Genomic DNA, 22,509 nt, shown 5'->3' on the forward strand with positions numbered 1-22,509 from the left:
GTTCATAGATCGGAATATAAATCAGTTAATGTTTTTGAAAACAAATCCAATGGTAAAGGTTATTAGTGAATTAAGATGGTGTTTTTGGATTCATATTTCAAGTGTCATTGAGCATGATCAAGCTTGATCTTATCTAAGCCTGGATCATCAAAATGAATACAATTGATATAAATCGGATAATCCGAACATAATAACTTCTCACAAGTACAATTAAAATATTTAGAATGAATTGTTTAAACAAATCAAGATAGACTCATTCTGGCATCATCGACCTCTCTATGGAGAGTCTAGCCAATCATCGTGAGAACAAAATTACAACAAAAGTAAAATGTAGAGAACATGGTAGAGAAGAGAATGAGATAAGTCTTTGTTGCAATTCGATTCTCTCTTGATGATCTTTCAAAGGAGTTACAAAGAGAAATTAAATAACAATGATGAAAGAAAAACACTCTTGAGATCTCACTTCTACAAGAAATATTTCTCTCAAAGAAAAAAGAATAGAAAATTACAAAGAATTAGCAAAAAGAAGAGGGACAAGAGAGACAAGAGGGACCCTTTCTCTAGAAATTGAGGGTTTATTTATAGAGAAAAATGTGTGTAAAGTCCAAAAGTAGCCTTCACTTTTTTTTGCATAAGAGGACAAAAGAGGAAAATATGAGTTAAGGATTAAGGCATTCCAAAGTGGGCCCAAATGCTTTTACCTTGAGATTTGGACTCCAAAATGCTGATTTTAACTCGAATCTTGAGGCATGATTTCTCGAGAAGGCTGCGACTCAGTAGGGTGATGTCACGGTGCGGTGACGTGGCAGATTTTGCTACTCAACTTTGGCTGGTTGCTTCCTTTTTACTCGCATGTTGTAACAAAAATTTGGTTGCTTCCAAATATGCCCTTTTTACTTGCAAATAATAAGAAATCCCTATTAGCTCCATTAATTCGGTAGTTTAATATAATTCACTATTATTTAAAAGGGACTAACACTTATACGTTGATAATCTTTGTGGAATTATGGTCCCAAAATTGGTTTATTGGGACCTTATCAGCACCCATTGACATCCCTACCCTATGTCCATCTAAGGGCTGGACGGGTTCCACACTTACTCTTGAGTGTGGTCTTTTATGAAAAATTAATTCAAATGACCTTTATACTCCTTATCTTCAAAATCTTACCAAAATATGGAGGCATAATTAGTGTAATATTTTTATGAAAGATTATACAAATGTGACAGCTTGTCTCAAAGGTGGAGAATTGAAGTTTTAAAAACAAGATTTATGTAATGGTTAGCACTGAGTCCAATTGGATTTTGTAACAAAATTGGTTCGATTAGTAAGCTGGCAATGCTCTAAGTGTTGTCTTTTCCATCAACATAAATGAAGAAAATTTAGGTAAAAATGACAAATTTTGTTAGATCCTTTCTAACAAAGATAAATTCATCCAACCAAATCAATGAGGGTCCAGCATGGGTCTAATCAATTTGACAATTTTTCTATCCCATCATCGGTTCCATTTTAAAAACAATGTGAAGAACAAAATGGAGAGAGAAAATTGAGTACTTACTCAAATTGTTTGAAGAAGTGATGATCTTATCACCTAAACTTGAGGTTGATAATCAAAGTTTTCAAAAGAAAAAATCGAGGGTTTTGACAAGAGATTAAAAACAAGAGTATTTTGGTAATCCATTTAGGCCAATCCTAGTTGCAAACATCTAATAGAACTCCTTTAATAGGGAGTTAGTCCTCGAAGATCTAAAGCAGACAAATTTCATTTGGTTTCTCTTTCACACCTACTGTTTTTAGTTTGCAAGGCTTTCTCAAAGTCTCAACCTAAGTACTATGAGTCTAAATCATGGAAAGTTTGTGATCCTTGTAGTAGCATTCATGTAGACAAGTTGATTTGGTCTCTTTGATCTTTGATGATCGGTGAACATGATACAATTTTGGTTAGATATCTCCACAGCATGTAACAATGTGCACCTTAAATTGTAACACAAATCATCTTCTATATTGTCAAGATCGGTTTCTTCTTATTTAAAATTTTAATTTTTTCAAGTTAGAAAAATGTAATTTTTAGGCATTTTATCATTTGTTATACACTTTTTATCATTTTCTATCAATGAGAAATGTTCATGATTACTTTATTATACTTATTTATTTAATTATTTTTTTAGCTATTTCTTAATGTTTTTAGGTGTTTAATAATCTAATATTTCACTTTTGGTTTAGACAATTTGATATCTCAAAACTGTATTGGTCTGGTTTGGCCCGACCAATCAATAGGCCAAAGATCGATTTAGATTTTTAAAAAATTGCTCTATTCGCATGCCTACACTCATGTGTGCAACATGTAGTCTTTTGCGTACAATATGTGTGACCATATCTTATTTATTAAGTTATGCCATTATTATGGTGGCCTTATAAACAAAAGTCCACAAGTCATGCTGGAGTAACATTAAGAAGGATATCAATTCAGACATTGTTGATATGGAGTTGTACACATAATTATAGTTGCTTTTCACTCATATTTTGATGAAAAGCATCTATGGCTTCAGAAACACATCCACATCAGCAATTTGTGAATTGATGTTGTTGACACCCTAATTTAAACGGGCCCCACTCAAAAAGATTAAAAAAGTCATTTTATCTTACTAGACTTTAAGAACTTAAAACCCTCAAAATAATGATTTTATTTCAAAGAAATGCCTAAGGTTCTTTGTTTGGCGTATGGACTAATAAATATTATGGACTACCCCTTACCACCTCACTTCTCTACTCTCACCACCTCACTTCTCAACCCAACCCAATCCTACACTAATCAAATCCAACCTAATTTCTAAGTGCCTTGGACCTAAAACCCAACCCAATTTAAAATCATTATCATAAGCCCAAGTTTCAACCCAAATCCAACAATCAACACCAATCACCACAATAACTCAAGATCATCACAAGTCGCACATGTCACCACATCCTCCACCCTCTTAAAAAAAATCTACAACTACTCCTTTACACCTCCATTCTTCTAACCAAAATCCACTTTGTTCAACTTACTTGACATTCAATCTAATTCTAACCAAAACCCACTCCATTCAATTCACCTAACACTTAACCTACAACCACTCCTTTACATCCCATTCTTCTTACCAAAATCCATTCCATTTAACTCACCTAATACTTAATTTACAACCACTCCCTTACACTCCTATTCTTCTAACTAAAACTTACTTCATTCAAGTCACCTAATACTCAACCTAAATAGGTTGAAAGATCCAACCCATTTGGATCATAAACAACTCATTTACACCCTCTTTCCAAAAATGCCTTTCCACTGCCATCAATTTGCATACACCCCCTCTTACAAGCCTTACACCATTATACCCATTTTCACCTTTTCATCATATTTTACCCCCAAAATTCTATAAAACCCCCCATTCTCAATATAATACCCCCAAATCTTGAAAATCTCTCTAAAACTTCAACTCTCCCATCTATCTCTCTCAACTCTAAAGACTCTCTCATCCCTCCCACATCTTTCTCAATCTCTCTAAAACCCTCTACTCAATCTTCCAAAGTCAAACTCATATTTTTCCCTTCAAAGGTCAAAAGACTAAGTTAAAGAAGATTCATTTCTCAAAGAAAAGAAGAAAATCAAGTCAAGAACAAAAGTAGAGTGAGAACTATAAAAAAGAGAAAATAAATAAAATCCCCTTTCACTCCCCTCCAATTTTCCCCTTTTACTTCTCCCTTTTCCTTTTTTTATTTTCTTTTTTTCTTTTTTTCTTTTTAGCTTCAAGATTGGGTAAAAAATCTCCTTTACCTCTGATAAATTGGTCCCCAACTCGGTTGAAAGAGTAAAGGTTAAAAGAAAACCTTTTTAAAATATTATTAAAAACCTTACACTAATACATATTAAAAAAGGTTTTGAGACTAAGGCCTTGGGCCTTTTTCCTATGAAAATGGGCCCTTGACCAAAAAGTCCATATTTTTCTAAATTTGCCAAAGGTATGGACTATAGAACCATTTCCTCAATAAGAAAACCCTTAATGATTCAAATTGAAATCAAAGTCCCTCACACTCAAGAGCACAAATCAGATTTTTTTGATTTTTGATTTATTTTCTATAATTAATCCAATCTGAGATCACTACTAATGGTGGAGGGACTACAATGCCTAACATCTTTCTTATTTCCTAATATGGACTTCCTTACCTAGATCTAGGGTAGACCAATAGACCTTATCTGTACGAGAGTCATTACTAAATGATTTTTTACAAAATTACTTTTTAGGTGCCCATTCACATATTTTCTAAAAAAGAATAATGGCGAATCCAAATCCAAGTAGGAGAGATTTTCCAGAGAAGAAAATTTCATGTCTACAGCTTGACGACTCCATTGGGAAATGACATTTGTGGGTTCAACCCTTTTTCCGATTCGATAATTTTTTTCAAAACAAAAACACGTGTTTTCATTTGTTTGCTTATCTACTAATGTTTGTTATGTTTTTTTTTTTTTTTGTTGGGGAATGCATGTAATATTTACTTTTTTTTTATTTTTTTATTTTTTTTATTTTTTCAAACAAGTAATATGTAAGGATCGATACACTCTAAAATTGCTTCTCGACAACTAACACCTTAATCCTTGTTATTACGAAAAAGGTAATTATCCTCGTATACTCCCTTTTATACATGATGACTTGTAACAAGTAGAAAAAATGAAATGCATAGTCATTCTTGGGGATGTGATGAGAAATATGTACATCACGATTGGCTAATCTCCAAAATTGCTATTTATCAGTGGTGCTCAGGGGCAGACAACGTCGATTGGCTAGAAGTATAATGTAACAAGCGACATGTACATGCCAATTGGTAGTCTCCAAAGCAACTATTTATCAGTGGTACTCAGGGACGGACAACGCCAACTGGTTAGAAGTGTCGCGTATTTGAAGTGGTTATGTAATTGACATTAACATTAGTTTAAATAAAATTTTGTTTCTACTAATTTCTTGTTTTTATTTATGTTATAATCATATTTTATTTTGGATTTAAGTAATATAGAAAATGCCTTGAAAAAACAATTACAAGTGCACAATGAAAAACTATATTAGGAAGGGTATTACACTACGTGAAAACTAGAAAATTCTGCAGAAAAAATTGACAGGCCAAGGCCCATGAATTTTAGAAATCGAATTTTGTTTAGAACTGTTGAAATTCTTGGTGTTCCCAGATTTGACGCCTTCGAGTTGTCAAATTTATCTCATCCTTCATTAAACTAACAGATTCGACCCGTTGAAAAAAAAATTTGACAATGAAAAATTCAACGCCAATTCAACCTTTTGGTTCGTCGAATTTTATGAAATTTGACGGCCCAAGATCATCAAATTTGGGCTTTTTTCACATTGTGTTAATGGTGCGGTACATGGAATGAAGTATAATATATATGATATACAACTGTAATGACTCACATTAGTATTTGAGCGAATATAGTATTATATTATCTAATTGAATATTAGGTTTATTGACAAGATTTCAAAATTCGTGATCATGTGTAAAAATGATTTTGGTTATAGAATTCTAAATTGAGTCCTTTTCGAAAGCAAACTGTTTTGTAAAAGAAAATTGTACTTTTACAAAATTGGTCTAATGGGCCAAGTGGAAGGATATTATGAACTCAATAACGTGTGGCTCAATTGATTTACACATTTTTAGTATTCGATTTGCATAAGGATTCTATACAAGTAGAGATGTTAATGATTAATAGAAAATCTCAATTAAATTAGAAATAGAAATAACTCTTTAGGGTTTAGAAGGAAACCATAATGGATAAGAATCCTACTATACTTAGATTAAGTGTCTACGTGGCACAATTATATTGGATTTCAAACTTTCTTGAGCTGCTAATCAAGCTGTGAGAAAGTACAACAAATACACTTTGGAAATTGGAATGTGTGGGTATTTTGGTAAAAAATAAAATTTTAAGGGTATTTTCGATACAAAATACAAATTCCAAAGTGTATTTATTTAACTTTAGGTTAATCTATTTTAATCTTCAAACCCAAAGATTAAGAGAGAATTTTTTAGGTTTAAGATGATGAGAATTTTTTTAGATGGAAGGAAAATTCGAGGATTTTCTACCGAGAAATCTAAAGAATAAGAGAGGATATTTGATTGAGATACTGGAATTTGAAAATCTCCTAAAACTAAAGTCCAATTCTTGGTATTATTGTTTGGAGAACTCTCCCTTCTCCAATACAGTTCAAAGGATTCTTGTAACCTGTAAAATGGAAATAAAAAAAGAAAATATCAATTAATCAGAGCCAAATTAGTCGCATTGGAACTCTCTCTGAGCCTACATACCCTTGAAGAAGAGAGAGAGAGAGAAGCTGAAAGAAACCCTATTTTTTGAGGGCTTTGGGATTTTGACAGAGAAGAGAAGTGAAGGTAAGAGATGAGGGTTTTGACAAAGAAGAGAATTTATTTATTTTTTTAATTAAAGTAGTTACAACTTACAAGGGAGGATATTTTCATGGCGTAGTTAGCAGCCCAAGAAATTTTAAAGTCCAACAATAAAGTGCCACGTAGACACCTGATCTAAATATAGAAACGGGACCATTCTTGATCCCCACTCTTTTTTTACTTCTCTGCCACGTGTCAATTTATGAGCGCATTGTAAGAAATATATATATATATATATATATATATATATATATATATATATATATATATATATATATATAGGGTCCCGTTCGCCACCCTTAGTTTTACCACACACTTTAACAAACGCGTTTTGTCTTACATGGGTTAGAAGTTTCGGAATGAGCTGATTTTTGGTGAGGATGATCTCTATGGTGAGGAGATCATCCTCACCAAAAATCAGCTCATTCCAAAACTTCTAACCCCATCAAAATTGATTTACAAAAAATGGACGGTCCACGATTTTCCAACGTGTAAACATGGGGCTAAACATTTCGGAATGGGCTGATTTTTGGGGAGGATGATCTTCTAATCATAGAGATCATCCTCACCAAAAATCAACTCATTCCAAAACTTCTAACCCATGTAGGACAAAAAACGTTTGTTAAAGTGTGTGGTAAAACTTAGGGTGCTGAACATTTTCCATATATATATATATATATATATATGGGTCCCGTTCGCCACCCTTAGTTTTACCACACACTTTAACAAACGCGTTTTGTCTTACATGGGTTAGAAATTTCGGAATGAGCTGATTTTTGGTGAGGATGATCTCTATGGTGAGGAGATCATCCTCACCAAAAATCAGCTCATTCCAAAACTTCTAACCCCATCAAAATTGATTTACAAAAAATGGATGGTCCACGATTTTTCAACGTGTAAACATGGGGCTAAACATTTCGGAATGGGCTGATTTTTGGGGAGGATGATCTTCTAATCATAGAGATCATCCTCACCAAAAATCAGCTCATTCCAAAACTTCTAACCCATGTAGGACAAAAAACGTTTGTTAAAGTGTGTGGTAAAACTTAGGGTGCTGAACATTTCCCTATATATATATATATGGGTCACGTTATTACGACCCCCTTTTGGACCCCCTTTGCGACACACCTTTGTCTTATATGGGCAAAAATGTTTGGAATGGGCTGATTTTTTGTGAGGATGATCTCTATGGTGAGGGGATCATCCTGGCAAAAACTCATCCCATTCAAAAACTTCTAGACCGTCCGATTTTTGTTGAAAAATTATAGACCGTCTAATTTTTGTAAATCAATTTTGATGGCGTTAGAAGTTTTGGAATGGGATGATTTTTTGCCAGGATGATCCCCTCACCATAGAGATCATCCTCACAAAAAATCAGCCCATTCCAAACATTTTTGCCCATATAAGACAAAAAGATGTGTCGCAAAGGGGGTCCAAAAGGGGGTCGTAATAACGTGACCCTATATATATATATATATATATATATCAATTAACGAGATTGGTGGCCAGTAAAATCAGTAGGCAAAGTAGGTTTTGATCCTACGTCGTATCGATAACCAACGCCTTTTCCTTTACCTCGAACCATAGAGGTTATGAGTTTTCAAAAGGGAAGAGTACCGATTTGGGGGCATCAGGTGAAACCTCCCTTGAATTTTCTTCCCCAACTGCAAAGACGATCATCGAAAATTCGAAGAGAAAAACAAAACAAAACAAAAAAAAAAACAAAAAAACAAAAACAAAAAAACAAAAACAAAAAACGAAATTTCAGTCTAACCTGGATTCCTTGTGGACTATGAGACTTGTGAAACAAAAATTGGATTTTTTCTAGGGACTTTAACTTAAAAAACGATCCCAACATTGGACCCTCCAATAAGCATGAAGTCGAGGCCCACTTCAAATAAAATATTAGAGGCATTCTAATACCTCATCGCCTTGAAGTTTGAAGAATTTAAAAAGCTATTTTATTTGTTTAGGAAATTCTAGAAATGTTCAATTTCTTTTTCAGTCTTGTGTAAATCTATTTGCTTGTTTAGCAACATATATATATATATATATATATATATATATAGGGAAATGTTCAGCAACAAACATTTTGACAAACATTTTGGCAAACAATTTGGTACCGTTGGATATAAAGAGATTGGACGGCTCAAACTGTATCTCGCACATTTAACGTATAACTTATAAGTTATACGTTAATTACAACGCCATCCTTATATGTTTCAGTAATTAGTGCGTCCTCCCTGTGTATGTTAAAATTGAATAAAGAAACAGAGAGTGAGAACTCTCTCATTCTCTCTCTCGACAGAACCCTCTCTCTCACGCTCGTTCTCAGAGATCTCGCTCTCGCTCTCTCATTCTCTTTCTCACCCTCTCTCTTTTGTTGCAACTCCATCCCCCCCTCTCTCTCTCTCTCGTTGCAACTTCTTCCCTTTCTCTCGCTCGCTCGCTCACTGCAACACTATCTCTCTTATGAGTTTCTTGTAAGTTGGAAGAAGGCCCTAGACAAAAGAAATCTCTCTTATGAGTTCCTTGTGAGTAGGAAGAAGTTCCTTCTGAGTTATAGGTTTAAAATTTTGTAGATTAGTTTATTATTCAGTAAATAATTTGGGGATTTTTGAAAATTTTAATGGCTTCTGAGTTCTACCTGTGTGCCTGTGTTTAGATTATATTTCAATGTTGCTGCTTTATAGAATTAATTTTACCTAGAAAGCTAAGATTCACTGAAATCTAAGCTTCTTGCACCACCAATTTGCGATACGCCACCTCACTTAACATCAAAGCTTCTTTAGTTTTGAAAATTATTTAGTGGTTCAACTTCAATTTGTTTTCTAATTGCTATTTAATATGTAGAATTCAAATATTATATTCCAGCTCATTGATCAAATTAAAAAAAAATGAAATCAAGTAGACATTAATTGTAAGTTTTGATGCATATATATTTATTCAATGCTACATTGACATTCAATCCATGGGTTTCCGAAAACTTGGATGGATTTTGGGAAGGAGTTCTGTTTTCTAATACAAAGAAGAAGATATGCATATTGATCAGTGGTATATTTTATTAGGTTTGAATTTTAGACTCTGAATTATTTTAATCTTAGAACAGATATGGGTGGCATGTTTTCATGGGTTGCGTATCGTTCTCTTACGACATCAAATTTTATTTTTTTTGGTAGTGTGGTTTATATTATTACTTTAGTTAAAAGTTGAAAATTGAAACTTGGATGCAATGCATGGTTTAGTGCCTTGTTTTTTGTGCAAATCTTGAGCAATTGTAGTGTTCTGATTATTTTTATTGTATTTATGGGATAACAGATCTCTTATTGTATATTGTTCAAACCTAATTTGGTAGTCTGAAAGTAAAATATAGGAAATCTAGTCAGATGAAATAGCTGTTCAAGTGACCAAAACAGTTTAAATATTTTAATAATGCAGTGTTTAGTTAAGATTCTGATTTCTTTATATATAGCTTTGTGTGTGTCTGTGATTGTTTTTCTGCTGAATGGAGTCATTCTCGTAAGGAGTAACATCATGTTATTATAAGTGAAAGGAATTTGACGCAAACGATTGTAAGAATATGGCACATACTTTAATGTATTTGTGTTGTTTCCACTATCTTGCAGACATGTGTGGTTGAGTCTTTCTATTTAAACTAATTTTCTCCTGGAGTATATGGCATTCCCTAGATATGACTTCTGATTACTATTTTTAATGAACCTCATTGGCATCTAAGAAGATACCATTTTGGGTGCTTTAGCTGGACACTACGATTAATTAATTACCATATCAGTTGGGGTCGCAGAATATTTGTAGATAGTGGTAGTTGTGGAGGTCATAAACTTGGTGCTATTATTTCAATAGGATTATTTACTATATGTTCCATGTCTTGCATCTGTTGTGAATATTGTATATTGAGCTTCTGATGTTATCTAAGTTCTTATTCATTTGAAATGCTATATTTGACATCTCATATGAGTACTGCTTTAATTTCGTTATGTTTTATGTTTTGGGGGAGAGCCAATATGACAACATACTGGTACGGCGTAATCATGTCTTGGGGCTTGGCTGAATTACAGAATCTCGGCCGAGTTGTACGAAGTCTGATTCCCACTAGATGTATGATCCTATCATTTTAAAATACTAGGAAGAGGTTATGAGTATGAATCAGGTAGAAGTTTTATTATGTTTGATGCTTAGCTCTGAATTATATTAATATTAGAATAATATAAATATGAATATTTTAGATGGGCGGTGTATTGTTTTCTTATACACATCTTCATTTTAAAATGTGGCGAATATTCATGTAGTTGAAAGTTGAAATTTGGATGTGATGGATAGTTTAGAATCTTGGTTTAATTATAAAGTTTTTGTGAAGGCTTGCACGTGAAAATATTTTATGGAATTGGTTTGCATCAATGAGCTCCTCCGGTGTCTTGAGGTTTGGCTGAATTACAAAGTATCAGCTAGTTATCTGAAGTCTCATTTGTAATAGACTAATCCATTCGATTCTGGTTGTTGAGGCAGAGAGGAAAAACATGGATTTCTTAGGAATCACCATGTCTTTTGTCTAGGGCCGTTTGAGGGTTGGGACCACCATTCCTTAGAATCCAGGAGATGAAACGACCTATCTTTTTTTTTTTTGGAAGGTAAAACGACCTATCTTTGCTGGTAGTGGTGTCCTCAGCGTCCTCAGAGAGGGTATTAGACGATGGATCTCATCCCTCCATGCGTGTTGTCGATGTACATCACATGCAGAACACTAAGCTAGGTCGTTCATGACTCGTGGGCACAAATGCAGTTACATAAGCTTGTGTGATCCAACATGCTAACTACTAGTTTAGTTAGATAATAGATAGGGAATTTTGTTTTGATTTTTACGTGTTTGGAGCACAAACACAATGGAAATGGTTATGTTTTGTATTTGTCCGAATCTGAAAATATTGCCATTGTGGTTTCTTTTCTACAGGTATGATGCAGTTATGCAGAGCTGGCAAATCTTATTTAGTTGGGGCCAAGAGGAATGTTCTTATTGTTGGCAACCCCAAGAAATTGAATTAATAGCCCACCAAGACTTGACAGATGTTGAGCATATAAACAGGAAGGTTTCTTAGGAGATGTTTGACAGCATTATTCGTGAAGTAGATGAAGAAGTTGGAGTACCCTACGCACTCTATGGTTAATTTACATGACTCATTTTAAATTGTGTATATTTTCTAGTAATACATTGAAAAATTAAATCTGTAGTAGTCCACTTCTGATGTTGAATTATTGAACTTTCGAATACAGAGCAATCCTGTTTGATTGGCATAGCAACATCATTAGACACATTAAGATGGAAGAAACTATATTTATTTGTTGATGAATTAGATTTATTTGACACCATGTATCAATTTTTGGACACTTGTGCATGTGTCCATGTTGTTACAAAGATGAAAATTTTCTCTCATTTCTCTTTTACTTTCCAAATTTTGAACGGCCAATATAATTTGTACTAAAGGACATGCATTTGAATGGTGCGTGTTTGGGTAAAATTACCCAGACAGTTTAAAGGTGACAAGCTCCTTACCAAAAAAGGTTATGGTACTCTATAACCATATCTGCAAGATAATAGTGAGTTGCTTTGCAATCCCCTGAGCGTATTGAGTGCGTTTGTCGACCCATCTAATGACTTCACCAGCCTTGTGAACGTATTGAGTAGTCATGTTGTTGGCAAGGGCCAAGGTGCCATACTGCAGACAATTGGCTATTAAATGCAGCGATCATTGTAGAAGGTTTATCCCCACTCCAACTGACCTAGCAATGTTTTTCTACAAATTTATCTTCAATGTTTTTCTACAAATTTATCTTCAGGGTTCGTTCGATCATACACTTTAAAATTAAAAAAGGCCTTATGGTTTGGTTTAAGAATGATGTGCCAACTCCCAACTCCTTTCCATAAAACTACAAAATGGACATTGATTGGTGAAAATGGACATCAACTCACATGCACGGGTGTATACACGCGCACAAAAGGACCTCAAATTCAATTGTTGGAATTCACCTATCAGTCTGGCTTTTGTAATGCAGTTCCATTGGGTGGAGCCAACATTGACTGCTAATTAACCCAAAAGGTGTACATGCATGGGTCCTAGGATTTAATTACACAAGGATTAATCAACCAATATATATGCTAACACCCTCACATGTCCACCACATGGAACCATCTCCAACACAGATTACCCCACACAAGCAAACAGATGAACTTGAACTTCCATCTCAAACTCTACAAAGAATAAAATCAATTCTACTTTGTTTCTTCCTTTCATGACAGTTTGAATCCGACCCAAAAACAGGATGTAGCTGGCTTCGATATCTAAAGTCAAAACTGAAAATTACAAAATAAAATATGAAAATCTAACCATTCATACTAAACATCATTATAAAGTTGATACAACTTGATTGATAAAAGAGGGGAGAAAGGCCACTACAATCATCACTATCTTCTTCCACTTCTTCCCAATGCCACCAACAGGCTTCAAGGAGCCCAAGTTCTGACCATGTGAGGCTCCATCTTCGACCATCTACACATCTGTTACAATAAAGTTTTACGAGGTTAAGGTTTAAATCCCTGAAAGATGAAGATGCTAACAGAAGTGGGGTTATGACTGAAATATAATAGCATGTGAATTCCTTTTACAGTATGACTGAAATAAACACCTCAAAATAGTAATAGAAACCAAGCAAACCAAAGCAGCCCACTCATACAAAGCCAACCAACACACTCATACAAAGCCAACCAACAAAAATAATCAGAACACTACAATTGCTCAAGATTTGCACAAAAAACAAGGCACTAAACCATGCATTTCATCCAATTTTTAAATTTTCAACTTTTAACTAAAGTAATAATATAAACCACGCTACCAAAATAAAAAACAATTTTTTCGTAAGAGAACGATACGCAACCCATGAAAACATGCCACCCATATCTGTTCTAAGATTAAAATAATTCAGAGTCTAAAATTCAAACCTAATAAAATATACCACTGATCAATACGCATATTTTCTTCTTTGTATTAGAAAACAGAACTCCTTCACAAAATCCATCCGAGTTTTCGGAAACCCATGGATTGAATGTCATTGTAGCATTGAATAAATATATATACATCAAAACTTACAATTAATGTCTACTTGATTTCATTTTTTTTTAATTGGATCAATGAGCTGGAATATAATATTTGAATTCTACATATTAAATAGCAATTAGAAAACAATTTGAAGTTGAACCACTAAATAATTTTCAAAACTAAAGAAGCTTTGATGCTAAGTGAGGTGGCGTATCGCAAATTGGTGGTGCAAGAAGCTTAGATTTCAGTGAATCTTAGCTTTCTAGGTAAAATTAATTCTATAAAGCACAACATTGAAATATAATCTAAACACAGGCACACAGGTAGAACTCAGAAGCCATTAAAATTTTCAAAAATCCCCAAATTATTTACTGAATAATAAACTAATCTACAAAATTTTAAACCTATAACTCACAAGGAACTTCTTCTAACTCACAAGGAACTTATAAGAGAGATTTCTTTTGTCTAGGGCCTTCTTCCAACTCACAAGGAACCCATAAGAGAGATAGTGTTGCAGCGAGCGAGAGAGAGAGAGGGAAGAAATTGCAGCGAGAGAGAGAGAGAGAGGGGGGGATGGACTTGCAACGAAAGAGAGAGGGTGAGAGAGAGAATGAGAGAGCGAGAGCGAGATCTCTGAGAACGAGCGTGAGAGAGAGGGTTCTGTCGGGAGAGAGAATGAGAGTTCTCACTCTTTGGTTTTTTTATATTCAATTTTAACATACACAGGGAGGACGCACTAATTATTGAAAAATATGAGGATGGCGTTGTAACTAACGTATAACTTATAAGTTATACGTTAAATGTGCGAGATAGAGTTTGGGCCGTCCGATCTCTTCATATCCAACGGTAGCCAATTGTTTGCCAAAATGTTTGTTACGTGGTTGGGCGCCGAACGCCTCCCTATATATATAGGGTCCCTATCCGTGGCCAACAGTTTGGCAAACATTTTGGCAAACACTTTTTCAAAACATGGGTTAGAGGGCTTGGAATGGGCTGATTTTTGGTGAGGATGATCTCTACGGTGAGGAGATCATCCTCACCAAAAATCAGCTCATTCCAAAACTTCTAGCCCCATTTTACAAGTTGAAAAATCGTGAACCGTCCATTTTTTGTAAACCATTTTTGATGAGGTTAGAAGTTTTGGAATGAGCTGATTTTTGGTGAGGATGATCTCCCCACCGTAGAGATCATCCTCACCAAAAATCAGCCCATTCCAAGACCTCTAACCCATGTTTTGAAAAATGTGTTTGCCAAAATGTTTGCCAAACTGTTGGCCATGGATCGCTACCCATATATATATATAGGGAAATGTTCAGCACCCTAAGTTTTACCACACACTTTAACAAACGTTTTTTGTCCTACATGGGTTAGAAGTTTTGGAATGAGCTGATTTTTGGTGAGGATGATCTCTATGATTAGAAGATCATCCTCCCCAAAAATCAGCCCATTCCGAAATGTTTAGCCCCATGTTTACACGTTGAAAAATCGTGGACCGTTCATTTTTTGTAAATCAATTTTGATGGGGTTAGAAGTTTTGGAATGAGCTGATTTTTGGTGAGGATGATCTCTATGATTAGAAGATCATCCTCCCCAAAAATCAGCCCATTCCGAAATGTTTAGCCCCATGTTTACACGTTGAAAAATCGTGGACCGTTCATTTTTTGTAAATCAATTTTGATAGGGTTAGAAGTTTTGGAATGAGCTGATTTTTGGTGAGGATGATCTCTATGATTAAAAGATCATCCTCCCCAAAAATCAGCCCATTCCGAAATGTTTAGCCCCATGTTTACACGTTGAAAAATCGTGGACCATCCATTTTTTGTAAATCAATTTTGATGGGGTTAGAAGTTTTGGAATGAGCTGATTTTTGGTGAGGATGATCTCCTCACCATAGAGATCATCCTCACCAAAAATCAGCTCATTCCGAAACTTCTAACCCATGTAAGACAAAACGCGTTTGTTAAAGTGTGTGGTAAAACTAAGGGTGGCGAACGGGACCCATATATATATATATATAGGGTCCCGTTCAGCAACCAACATTTTGGCAAAACATTTTTCAAAACATGGGTTAGAGGTTTTGGAATGGGCAGATTTTTGGTGATGATGATCTCCTCACCATAGAGATCATCCTCACCAAAAATCAACCCATTCCAAAACTTCTAACCCATATAAGACAAAACATGTTGGGCAAATTGTTGGCCAAAATTTTGGGTGATGAACATTTCCATATATATATATATGGGAAATGTTCAGCAACAAACATTATGACAAACATTTTGGCAAAACATTTTTCAAAACATGAGTTAGAGGTTTTGGAATGGGCTGATTTTTGGTGAGGATGATCTCTACGGTAAGGAGATCATCATCACCAAAAATCTGCCCATTCCAAAACTTCTAAACCCATCAAAAATGATTTACAAAATATGGACGGTCCACGATTTTTCAACTTCTAAACTGGGGCTAGAAGTTTTGGAATGGGCAGATTTTTGGTGAGGATGATCTCCTCACCGTAGAGATCATCCACACCAAAAATCAGCCCATTCCAAAACCTCTAACCCATGTTTTGAAAAATGTTTTGCCAAAATGTTTGTTGCTGAACGGGACCCTATATATATATATATATATATAGGGTCCCGTTCGCCATCCTTAGTTTTACCACACACTTTAACAAACGCGTTTTGTCTTACATGAGTTAGAAGTTTCGGAATGAGCTGATTTTTGGTGAGGATGATCTCTATGGTGAGGAGATCATCCTCACCAAAAATCAGCTCATTCCAAAACTTCTAACCCCATCAGAAATGGTTTACAAAAAATGGACGGTCCACGATTTTTCAACGTGTAAACATGGGGCTAAATATTTCGGAATGGGCTGATTTTTGGGGAGGATGATCTTCTAATCATAGAGATCATCCTCACCAAAAATCAGCCCATTCCAAAACTTCTAACCCATGTAGGACAAAAAACGTTTGTTAAAGTGTGTGGTAAAACTTAGGGTGCTGAACATTTCCCATATATATATATATATATATAGGGTCCCGTTCAGCAACAAACATTTTGGCAAAACATTTTTCAAAACATGGGTTAGAGGTTTTGGAATGGGCTGATTTTTGGTGAGGATGATCTCTATGGTGTAGAGATCATCCTCACCAAAAATCAGCTCATTCCAAAACTTCTAGCCCCAGTTTACAAATTGAAAAATCGTGGACCGTCCATTTTTTGTAAATCATTTTTGATGGGATTAGAAGCTTTGGAATTGGCTGATTTTTGGTGATGATGATCTCCTCACCGTAGAGATCATCCTCACCAAAAATCAGCCCATTCCAAAACCTCTAACCCATATTTTGAAAAATGTTTTGCCAAAATGTTTGTTGCTGAACATTTCCCATATATATATAAATAAGAAAGGATTACATATAGAGCCAATTATATATATACACACACACATTATCAATTTGTATAACATAAGGTTCTATTTTATACACACTTATACAAAGATCTCAAAAATAAATAAAGCTGTCATATATGCATTAATACCAAAAGGTAGCATCCTTTAGCGATTGGAGAAAATATAATGGAGCTTCAGAAATTTAATAGGAAAAGAAAATGTGCATAACACCAACACACTATAGGTTAAGAGGAAAAGAGACATAAACAAGGAAAGCTATGAGATCACAATTATGAGATCACACCAACCTACTATGTTTAGGCACTTGGACTTCTTACGTTCCAATCATATATGTGGACAGTTTAATGTCCCCTTTCTTCTCATCACCTCTAGAAGGCTATGAAGCATCTTCAAGACATTGTTCCATCAAAATATTTACCACAAAAATTAATTAAGGGCACAACTAAAATTAATCTCTATTTTTATATATTTTTTATTTACAATAGGTGATATTTATTATTGATGGAAAAGAAAAAAATATTAATTAAGACTGTTTTACCAAATTATGCACTGAAAATTTGCAAAAACCCCAAAACAGTAGACTATTCATTTTAATTTCGAAAACAGTAAATTACTGTTTTTGGAATTGAATTTTTTTAGTAAAGTGGGGAAAAAGAATTAGTGTTTTAGAAAACATAAATTTTTTTTAAAACTATTTTATAGAATAGGAAAAAATTTCTTACTTTAACCAAAATGTTTTAATTACAAAACCCATAATTTATCATTTTTTGAAATAAAATGAAAGATTGGGAATTTTTCAATTTTTTCTCTTACCTTTTTGTGAATTTTCCCATGAAATAACAAAGTATATAGGCAATGCCACTTCGAAAGGAAAAGAAAAAGGAAAACTTTAGATATTAAAAAATAATTTGGGTAGTTAATATTAAAAATATAGTGAATAGAGAAACTTACCAAGCAATTTTGGATTCCAATTAATTTCAGTTGTATAAGATGTAGATATGTTTGGATCCCATGTTAAAGAGAAGAGTTTGCTAACCATATAGATGACCAACTATAAATCAAATTAAGTTCATAGTCAAGAATTATCAATAAAAATGGATCACGAGGAAGTTGTAACACAGAAAAAGACGTTCCAATATACATGAGGCAGATTCTTTGATGAGGACTAACCTAATGTCCTACCACACTCCACAGTCTCAGAAAATGAGGTGGATGATTTAAATATTAATTAACATGTAACATTATATAAAATTAAACCAGCTAAACGCGCAGTTTAACTCAGCCGATATTAGATGACTCCAACGACTCAAATTGTTTTGGCCCTTTTCAAGATTGAGTTGACACATCCTCTTCTTGGACATCTCAAATCCTTAAGATTGATTTGCAATTTTTAAATTTGTAACGTTGGTATTTTTACGATAGGAACAGTTATATATATTTCTCAAGAATCCAATTTGGTTCTTGGTCTTGAAAAGAAAAAGAACAAAGAACAAAGAAGAAAAACAAGCTACTTTCCTTACCCAACAATGTAAGTATTGATTCCTTACCCTAACCCTTACTCTTCACTACCAACCCTGAATTATATTTGAGGAGAAGAAGTATAGCAAAACTTAATCTGGTGAATCCAAAGAAGGAAAAAATGGAGAAAAGAGGTTGTTTGAATGTAACGTTGGATGATCAAAGGTATTCATCCCCAATGCCAATAATTGGCCTATACATAGCGGCAGGTACTTTTGTATGTGTTCTGTTTATGGTATATGATGTATTTCATGGATTATGTCGTAGGAAGCCATGGACACCATGTAAGTTATTCTCACTCAACTCCCTTACGCTCTCTCTTCTTGCAATTGCTTCAAAACTCCCAACAGATCTCACCACCCCAATGCCTTCTGTTCATGACCAACTGTCCAAGGTTAGTGGCACTGTCTTAATATGTGTCTCTATGTGTGTTTTCTTTCCTTCACTTGGAAGTCAGAGTGACTCTGAACGCCTTTCAAACATGCTTTCCTTGAGCATCTTCGTAGTAACTGTTGTTGTGAATGTTTGCATGCAAATGGTCACAGGAGTGATCTTCTTGTTCATAGTAGAACATGTCATAATCATGTCATTCATGCTACTGTTGTCTGCAGTGTTGTGGTCTGCTTCGGATTTTGGCAATGCTATGTCTACTTCCTCCTCTTCTAACCCCGTTGATGAACTTATAAAAGGAGATCCTCAAAGTTCAGAGAATAAGAGTATGATACATATATTGAAGTCATTTTATACATCTAGTTCTAAACGAAGCCCGGAATTGGTCCTCATAGGTTCTCCTATGTGCTTAACTGTGTGCATGGTTTCTACACTTTCTACACTAGTTCTATTACAGGTTATACTTCGATCATTTGTTCTTAAGAAGGTGGAGTTTCGATGTGGAGTTTCTGACTATAAATGGTCAATGTTGATGGTGGTTGTGACTCAGATTCTCACTGTTTTAGTAGGGAGTATAACCAACATATTTAGAGGGTGTCTGTTTCTCATAGAATCTGATATTGCAATTGGTAGTAAAACGAGTGCTTTAGAAGTTTTATCAGCTTTGTCAAAGTTTCACATTTTTTCTACTTGGGTTTTATCAACTTTATCAAAGCCTCGCATTATTTCATTCTTCAAAATCTTTAGAATAGGTTTCATGATCCTCTTTCAAACCATTGAGAGGAATGTTCTTATGGTATTGTTCATAGTGCACGTGATCATGTCCCTACTGGCTTTTCTCTTATATCAGATGCTCAAGATACCTTTCATCTGTGCCAATCAAATGATCAAAATCTGCTTTGGTGAAAAAAGAAATGATGAAGGCAGAGCCCATATGTCTATCGCAGAATGGATAGAGAGAGACTGTGAGGTAGACATTGATAGATGGATGGAGAAATATAAAAGGAGTTCCCCAATTGATAATCTCATCCAAGTTCTTTCCAAAACTGCTAAATCTGAAGTGCCATTTACCAATAAAGTATCTTGTCTGTCAGTGGTAATATTTGTCCGAATAGCCACAGTTGCATTACCAAGTTCCCTTAGTGCTACTCTAATCCGCACATTAGAGGAAGCCTTTGAAATAATTTATTTCATTCAAAAGAAAGAGATTTCCACGAGTGAAGAAAAAAATAGCCTTGTAGTGGCTAAAAGTCTGTGGATAAATAAGAACAATACCTGTCATTGGTTCCATAGGAAATTCATTAAACCGTCGGTAGATAAATTTTGTTCACATTTGTCTAAGGAATCTAATGATGGGTGTTTTGAGTGTCAACCTAAACCTCAATTGGACTTACGTTGTGCACTTGGGTTTATTGAAGAATTAAAAGAAAGATGTCATGGAACTTCCTTTTGGACATTTGAAGAAGGTTCTTATGCAGTTAGTGAAATACAAAACGTCTGTGAATTGATCATCAGACAAAGGCCACAGCAAACATACTCATCAATCGACGGACTATTCAAACACATGGAGCAACTATTTGTGGACATGTTACACTTTTTCCTCTCTCAACTCCCACTTTCCATATTCAAGCATCTTGTTGAGAGCACTGTTAAACAACGTGAGGAAAGAGCAAGACTTGTGTTAAAATTCCTTTGCAAACTGGAACCATTAGAGTACAAAGTCCATTGGTCATTTCCTGACAGAACTGGTATCACGAGCTTGATAAATACTCAAGTTCCAGTCTTAGTTACTCAAAGTACCGAACAAGTGGGAGGCAATGTAGATGATGCAGATGTCGTTCAACATGTTGCTCGTCGAGCAATTGATAGTGATGAAATTGAGGAGCTCGTTTAATAAGCATGGAATGTAAGTACCTTTTTTAAACTTATATCCTATGATTAGTTTAATGATTAGTTTTTTTTATTGTCTTTAGAACCATTATTTTGAATAATTTCTTTTCTAATTAGGAGAATCAAAAGAAGGGGAAGGTCTTGCTCTGATTTGAACTCTCCAATAAGCATGAAGTCAAGAGCAACTTCAAGAAAATATTAGAAGCATTCTGATACCTCATCGCCTTGAAGCTTGAAGAATTTAAAAAGTTATTCTGCTTGTTTAGAAAATTCTAGAAATGTTCAATTTCTTCTTCTAGTCTTGTGTAAAGATCTCTGCTGTAATCTGTTATAATTAGTTTTACAAATTTATATTATAAATTATATCTATTTTCTTGCTTAGCAACAAAAAAAATATAAAGTAAGAAAGGGGAAGCCCTTAATTTACAAGTCCAAAAGAAGGCAAAGACAGAGACTTTTCTGACTTCCCTCCATAATCCCCAATTCATTAGACACCAAGGAATGTTCTTACCCTTTAGACTCTCCACAATCAGCTTTAAGTCCAATTCAATAATTAAATTTATGCCACAAAGATTGATTAATTCAAGAGCTGAGACCACAGTACAACATTCAGGAAAACTGTTGGTGCCCAAATAAGAATGCTTGAAGGTAGTCTTATATAGACCATCTCGTTCATAAAGAGTCCACTGGGCAGTCGACCATGAATACATTTTCACCCAAATGTAATCATTTTAGTTGTCGGCCGCTAAATTCCAAAGAAGTCTCCATTTAATATTATGAGATCCTTTTATTCTGACTGAAACTTCAAGCATTTGTTTTCATTTGCTAGTTTTTGATAAATACTCAAGTTCCACTCTTAGATACTTAGATTTAATGTCTACGTGGCACAAGTATATTGGACTTTAAACTTTCTTGAGCTACTAACCAAGCTGTGAGAAAGTACAATAAATGCACTTTGGAAATTGGAATCTGTGAGTATTTTGATAAAAAATAAATTTTTAAGGGAATTTTGATACAAAATCCAATTTTCAAAGTTTATTTATTTAACTTTAAATTAATCTATTTTAATCTTCAAACCTAAAGAATAAGAGAGAATTTTTAAAGTTCAAGATGATGAGATTTTATTTAGATAAAAAATTCAAGGATTTTCTACCGAGAAAACTGAAGAATAAGAGAGGATATTTGATTGATATTCTGGAATTTGAAAATCTCCTAAAACTAAACACCAATTCTTGGTATGATTGTTTGGTGAACTCTCCCTCCTCCAATACAGTTCAAAGGATTCTTGTAACCCCATTTTTTGAGGGCTTTGGGATTTTGGCAGAGAAGAGAAGTGAAGGTAAGAGATGTGGGTCTTGACAAAGAAGAGAAAGAAGGTACGCTGATTTTTTATTTTTTATTTTTAATTAAATAAGGTACAAGAAATTTTAAAGTCCAATAATAAAGTGCCACATAGACACCTGATCTAAATATAGAAACGGACATATGAGAAAACATATGTAAAAACAATGTAACATTAATAAATTTTCAAAATATGGGTTAGAAATTTCGGATTGAGCTGATTTTTTGTGATGATGATCTCTATGATGGGAAGATCATCCGAAAAAAAAAATCAGTCCAATCTGAAATTTCTAACCCCATTAAAAGTGATTTAGAATGTAGACCATCGATTTTTTATCAATTTTTGTCAATAATTTGTAAATCACTTTTGATGGATTTAGAAGTTTCTTTCAGCTCAATCCAAAACAAAAGGT

General features: G+C 34.3%; 1 protein-coding gene and 1 long non-coding RNA gene across 2 annotated transcripts; both read left to right on the plus strand.

The window, feature by feature from the left end:
• The first annotated feature begins 8,485 nt into the window (after positions 1-8,485).
• On the plus strand, positions 8,486-11,911 carry LOC147382351 (uncharacterized). The gene is made up of 2 exons (XR_015174092.1): positions 8,486-8,976; positions 11,412-11,911. It is a non-coding gene; the product is annotated as an uncharacterized LOC147382351 (long non-coding RNA).
• A 7,184-nt stretch (positions 11,912-19,095) lies between these two features.
• Positions 19,096-21,068, plus strand: LOC147382352 (uncharacterized). Its single transcript, XM_086429238.1, has 2 exons — positions 19,096-20,771; positions 20,873-21,068. Exon 1 carries the CDS (start codon positions 19,119-19,121, stop codon positions 20,757-20,759), a length of 1,641 nt encoding a protein of 546 aa, XP_086285364.1. The 5' UTR covers positions 19,096-19,118; the 3' UTR covers positions 20,760-20,771; positions 20,873-21,068.
• The last annotated feature ends 1,441 nt before the right edge of the window (positions 21,069-22,509 follow it).

The sequence above is a fragment of the Akebia trifoliata genome, chromosome 16 (genome assembly GCF_017979445.1).
Source record: "Akebia trifoliata isolate Shusen 1 chromosome 16, ASM1797944v1, whole genome shotgun sequence".
Lineage (NCBI taxonomy): Eukaryota > Viridiplantae > Streptophyta > Magnoliopsida > Ranunculales > Lardizabalaceae > Akebia > Akebia trifoliata.